We start from the raw sequence: 6,524 nt of genomic DNA on the forward strand, positions 1-6,524 counted from the left end.
AACTCGAAGTAATATAAACTGAACATTAATGACAGATGTCTAACCTCTTGAAACTATCAACATCAGCTGTTACTGTTCAGTATTAATAACAGCCAGAGCCATCTTTTGAAAACGGATCGAACTAATTTGTACTCCTAATATAATCATCTTACAATTTCAAAACTTCTGTAAACTGGGTTCTATGACAACTTGATAGCATGCACAAAGTGTGTGTGTATGTGGGGGGGGGGGGGGGGTGTGGTTGTGGGTGTGTTTGGCAAATATTGTCACTCACTTTTCTAGGAGATTAATTGAATTAATGAATTTATTTTCACAAACTTCGATTCAAATGAAAGGTCTCATAGTCTCATACAAAGTTCCTGAATATCATTTAGATCCGAATTCTGCTTCCGGAATTACAGGATGATATGAATCAAAAATGTGATATATCACTAAATTTCTTCGAAGATGGTTGAACCGAGTTTCACAAACTTAGATTGAATTAATTCAAATTAAAGGTCTCATGGTTCCAAACAAAGTTTCGGAATTTCATATGTATCCAACTTGATAGGGTAAACTGCACCAAAAATATGGAAATAGTGCATTAAAATGTGAATATAATGTCACTCACTTTTCTCGGAGATGGTAGAACCGATTTTCACAAACTTAGATTTATGTAAAAGGTGTTATGGTCCCATTCAAAATTCCGGTATTTCATTTGGATCCAACTTCCGGTTCCGGAATTACAGGGTGATATGCATAAAAAATGTGAAAATAATGTCACTCACTTTTCTCGAAGATGGAAGTTCTTAGGATGCCATAAAAATATCCCAATTTTCATTCGGATCAAACCCCTGGTTCCGGAGATAGGGTGCTCAGTATGAAAACGTCAATTGGAGGAATATTTTGTTAATAAGCTGTCTCTTTATATTGGCTAGTGATTTTCTCTTGTTGGCAGACCATTGATAGTCCTGTAAATGATTTGCCGAATTTTATCCAAGCCTACCGGTACATTTTTTCCCAAAATTCTAATCGTCATAGAGAATCGTAAAAAAATGTGTTGGTCATATTAGTGTATGGTTGAATGAACAGAATGTCACTAAGCCGATATCCAGCTTTCGGTTCCGGAAGTACCGGTAATAATAATCAAATATGATAAAATGGAGCTCACTTCATTTTCTTACATATGATTGAATGGATTTCCACTAACTAGAATTCAAATATCAATGTAAATCTTCAAAAATATTTTCTGAATTGTTTTAAATTATAGTATTTTGGGGAATTTCTGCTGTAATACTCAGGAGAAAATAAGTATGAGAAAGGCATCATTACACTACTAGGTGAATTAAAATAGGTTTTTCAGTAAACCATCATAGATTTGATATATTTTAAATTTTTAGAGGCTTTGAGTATTCGATTCGGATGAATTTTTTTTCAAATGTTTCGTGTGGGGTTAAGAAATATGTCCTGGAAACAAGGCATCGTGGAGGACGATCTTCTTTATCAATGAAATTATCACTTGGCTTGTCCACATTTACTAAATTGGTTTATTGTTTTTAATAACGAAAAAGCAAAACAATGTCTTGGTACTTCATTTCTTTTGCGGAATTCGACTTTCAGTTTCCACAGACTTCGCTACCGATTCATAGCATAGAGAGTGTGCTACGCTATCATACTGACACTAAGAATCCTGCAAGGTTGGAACTTAAGACAACTGGCTTGTAAGACCACCGTCCTATGCATTGAATCGCCAATCCAGCTCAAAGCGCCTTATTTAAATTTACTCGTTTTGAATAGGTAATTAATTATAAAGCTAAAACAAATTCGTGCAGAACCTAAAAATTGAAGTATTATTTTCCCCGCAAACTCTATCACAATTTGAAGACCGGTTCTTTTTAAATTTTTCAATATTTTGTTTTATGTTTGTCGATGGTTTAATTGATGCTGGCACAAAGTTATTCTCTTCAATGGCTTGCACAGTTCTGCCCCATTTCGCTATTTTTTCTGTAGAGCCTTGTGCGATGTTTTCGTTCTTTTTTTTTCGAACTTTTTCCGCTCGCATCAGCAACAGAGTTGAACATTTTTAATTGAAACGATAATTATCAAGCATTGATTGATTGCGTTGTTATTGTTCGGTGAATTTTATTTTCCCGTGAGCTATCCTGCGGAATTGAATGAGGTTCTGCAAATTGTATTTTTTTTCTGATGAGCAGTTGAAAAAAAGCTGAATGTGAGAAGCTGCTCTTGTACCAATGGGATAGGAAAATGTGCAGATAAATTTTGTTGGTGTTGGTAACTTGAATGGTTTGAGCAATCTGATCGTTCGACGGTATAACGAAATGCTTGCGAAATGAAAATTTGATTCGGATTACACGAGCAGTGACTCAAATCCATATTCGTACACAACCGTGGGGAACGCTTACTTTTACGATATTAGTGAAAGTGTATCTTGTTCATTTAGCGCCAAATATTTCTTTATTGAGTATGTAGTTCAAAAAGTTATATCACCTGGATCAAGTGAAAAGTCCACTTGAAACAACTCGTCGTGAACCAAACGAATTTTCATAGATTTAGTTTTCTTTTCTTAAGCGAAAAAAGCAACTTGTTGCGCACTCGAAAATTATCGATGATCTAGTTAGCATAGATAGAATTATTAACAGGAAAATTCCATCTCCATACAAATTTATGGGTTTCTATAATCGACGAATTGCATAAAAAAAATTAAATCCTTTCATTCCATCTGAAGTGCTACAAACGTATCAAACGGATACCAAATCATTTTTATGTACATGACAAATTTCGCACCAAATCGTTTTCGCAGTTGGCAGCACCCTCCCAGATTCAAATGAAACTTTCTGGGCATGTTAAATTTGTTACGAAAAGCCACTTTGTTTTTCCAAAATTGATCTAGACTGACTTTTGAAAAGGGCTAAATTTTTTTTCAAAATATTTATAATAGAAAAATGGCCATTACTGTACGCTATGAATACGCTGCGATGTCTGTTGAAACAGAAAGTTTAATTTAAGCAAAAGGAATCCAATACCAAGGCTTTGCTTTTGTGCGGTACGAATCCTCAGCATGAAAAAAGCTCGAGTTTAGCTAACAGCCTGCTATCGGGAAAAGGGATCAATACTGGACAGGAAAAAGTTTTTTGTTAAAATCATTCATATTCACACTAGGCCGTGACGTATCCGGAACGGGACCGCAACGTGCCGGGTAAAATATTCTCATTATACCGTGTACTTTCCGTGCACGAACTTTGGCGAAAAAGAGCAGTTGAGGATGAATTCACCACCTTATAAAAGCAGCTTGTGAATACGAGATCAAGGAATATTTCCGAATGTCAGAAGCCTGTTTCAACTCGATTTTGAGTAAAATTCATCCATGTCTTAAAGAACATGAGACTACATTCCAATTAGCAGTGACTCCCAGAGAGAGGCTGGCAGTTACTGCTAAAAATTGTATAAAGATCATAGAGATTGCTTATAGTTTGTGTTCGTCTCATGATTTCAGATATTTAGCAACAGGAGACACGCAAAAAACCATAGCATTTAGTTACAGACTTGGGACTGTCTACCAGATTGTTCACGCGGTATGTCGTGTAATTACCGAAAAATGGATGGAAAGCATGTGACAATTCAAGTACCTGCCAATAGTAACTTTGAGTCAACGCATGCTTCGGACGTGTGTCGATACAGACACGGCTACGACACGGTCTAGTGATGGTATTCACATGGAGCTGCATTGGACGGATCCGGTCCAGTCCCGTTCCGGATACGTCACGGCCTAGTGTGAATAGCGCTTAATGCGACACTTTTTGGTAGGATTTGTCATTTTTCAACTTATAATTTACATTTGAAAACATAGAAAAAAAAAGTTTATCCCTTTTCAAAAGACAGTCTAGATCAAATTTGGGAAAACAAAGTAAACAAAGCGGTTTTTTTGTGACAAAGTCTACATATCCAGAATGCTTGATTCAAATTTGAGAACATATGTTCGATTTGGCGTATTTTTTCGCCATATAGATTAAAACCAATGATGCAGCTGTTACAGCAACAATATTTTACGATTGTTTGTAAAAATTTTTTGTTCTTGTTAAGAAAAAGTCAATTGAATACTAGAATATTGTTGTACATATGAAAAAGCAATATATTCGCTGATAATGGAAGTATTCAACGTCGAGATGTTGCTTATTTCAAAAAGTCATATGTTAATCTACACATACAAGAACTTTTGTTTTAAGTGAAATGTTAATATATGTTGCTCCTAGGGACTACAGGAAAATGTGTTTGGTCATTTAAAACAGATTATGGGCATTCAAAATTGTGAAAGAATTTATTGTAGATACTTTTGTATTTACAAAGATTCATCATATCACACAGTAAAAATAAATTATTAATGCAAGTTAAGTTGAATTTACCGCAGAAGCGCTTTATTCTATAGGTATGAGGTAAACCTTATCATGGTTTCGCTATTAGGGGTAGATGGGGTAAAACGTACCCCCTAAGGAAATGTAGCTATATCTTAACTATAGAAAATAACACGGAAGAGTTTCATGCATGACTACCTTTCGTAATCATTATTTCTCAAAATTACGTACAAATATTCGCTGAATGCATTGAAAAATACATGAAATATCTTATTTTACAAAAAAAAAATTGTCTTTTTGCGGGTCATGACGCCCGATCGTGGAAAATACGTGGAAATGACGATTATCTGAACATAAAGGCAGGATGATCTTAAACAACGGGTAAACATCCATCAAAACAACGGAAAAAAGCTCTTGACAATCACGGGGCAATATGCACCTTCATAAAGCTTTTTCTTCTTCTTTAAAGAAAGATTTAGAGTTTTCGTTGACGAAATATTTGCCAGGTGGAAGATTGTTCACTATTATTCATTAAATTGATAACTTATGGATAATTGTTGTAAGCGAATTGGTAAGCCACGATTGTGCATCAACACTTTCAATTCGTTCCCAAATGCTTCATATTGTACTTTTTTTTAATAGAGTGTATTCCGCCTTCTGGAATTCTTCTTGCTTCAAGGGAGCACGCTCCGTCTCCCAATTCACCCTTTGAGTTGACCTTGCTTGTGTTTTTGTTGCCTTCAGCGTTTCGATCGCTTGATCGCTGATTCGCCGTCGACGGTTAGAAATAAACCTAAACACGCACGCAACCATCCGAACTAAAATCCGCCATTTTGAAATGCGACGAAAATCTGCCAGCACTTTGGATAAAGTAACGTCGTGGACAAACAAGTGTGCTTTTAACTCTTCGTTGGTGTTTGCAGAAATTACAGACTGCTTTGGCCACTCATTTTGTTGGTAGAATAGCATTCTTGCTCCCTTAAACCAAGAACTGTCGGAGTGTATACTCTTCCCAAGCTTCCATTTTGTCACGCGGTCTGCTTCATTATCCATTGTCGGAAGCCATCTTCAATCCGTTGCGCTAGAGTGACTTAGAATATCACCAATACGAAATCCCACGAGTTGCCGGTATCGACGCTGATCGGACTTGATTCACGATAAAACGTTCCTTGAGTCTGTCCACAAGAACTGCTGTTTTATCTTTATACTGTGATTACGTCGAATGGATACCGCCAGCCTGGCCACTAAGACTGCCGCTTACAACTCGAGTCTAGGAATTGTCAGCATTTTAAGCGGTGCCACCTTGCTACGGCTCATTACTAGCGCACATCTAACCTCTCCATTAACTTCGACACGGAAATATGCCACACAACCGTATGCGGTTTCACTGGCGTCAGTGAAGATGTGCAATTGAAGGTTTTCCATTTGATTTGATTCTGCATCACCGAAGTAACTACGAGGAATTTGGATTTTGGCGACCTCTGTTAACATTGTGGTCCATTTGATCAATTTTTCGAACGACTCATCGTCAATCGGATCATTCCACTCACAACCAGTTCGCCACAAATCCTGCACGAGCATTCTCCCCATGATCGTGAATGGTCCAAGAAGGCCCAGAGGATCGAACATAGCCATCACACAACTGAGAACGACCCTTTTTGATGGACGTTCCAAGCTCTGGAGCATAGCCTGAACCTTCGTTGGCGGCGTTGCCGAGAAGCAGAAAACGTCCCTTTCTGGATCCCACACAATACCCAGAACCCTTTCGATTTCAGTGTCTTTGTTCTGGTGAAAGTGTATGGATTGGTGGTTTGAGTGTTGCTCTCCCATTTCTCGGAGAAAGTCTTTAGAATTAGAGACCCAGTTCCGGATTTCAAATCCTCATTGAGAATGAATAAACTTTACTTCGCGTGCTCGCTTAACCGCTTCATCGATAGTTTTGTGGGGACAGTGATCGTAATTTCAAACAGATTCACGACGGTTTAGCTTGAAAAGAAGTAGTTTTATTTTCTGTGATTCTGAAACGCGTATATTCTCGTGATGGCGAACTTGTACTGACTGGTTCGTTATTTTTCTCTCGGAGTCTATCGTTTTCTCTCTCTCTCTCTCGGAAGGATGGCAACAGGGTGGCTCGTAAGCAGCGCCACATAAGTCCCCCCAGTTACACCAAGAAGC

At 37.5% G+C, this 6,524-nt stretch overlaps 1 protein-coding gene across 1 annotated transcript; it reads right to left on the minus strand.

Moving 5' to 3' along the window:
* Positions 1 to 5,606: 5,606 nt before the first annotated feature.
* On the minus strand, positions 5,607 to 6,179 carry LOC131438350 (uncharacterized). The gene has a single exon (XM_058608343.1). The coding sequence runs from the start codon at positions 6,177 to 6,179 to the stop codon at positions 5,607 to 5,609; it is 573 nt and encodes a 190-aa protein (XP_058464326.1).
* Between the last annotated feature and the right edge of the window lie 345 nt (positions 6,180 to 6,524).

Source organism: Malaya genurostris, chromosome 3, assembly GCF_030247185.1.
Source record: "Malaya genurostris strain Urasoe2022 chromosome 3, Malgen_1.1, whole genome shotgun sequence".
Lineage (NCBI taxonomy): Eukaryota > Metazoa > Arthropoda > Insecta > Diptera > Culicidae > Malaya > Malaya genurostris.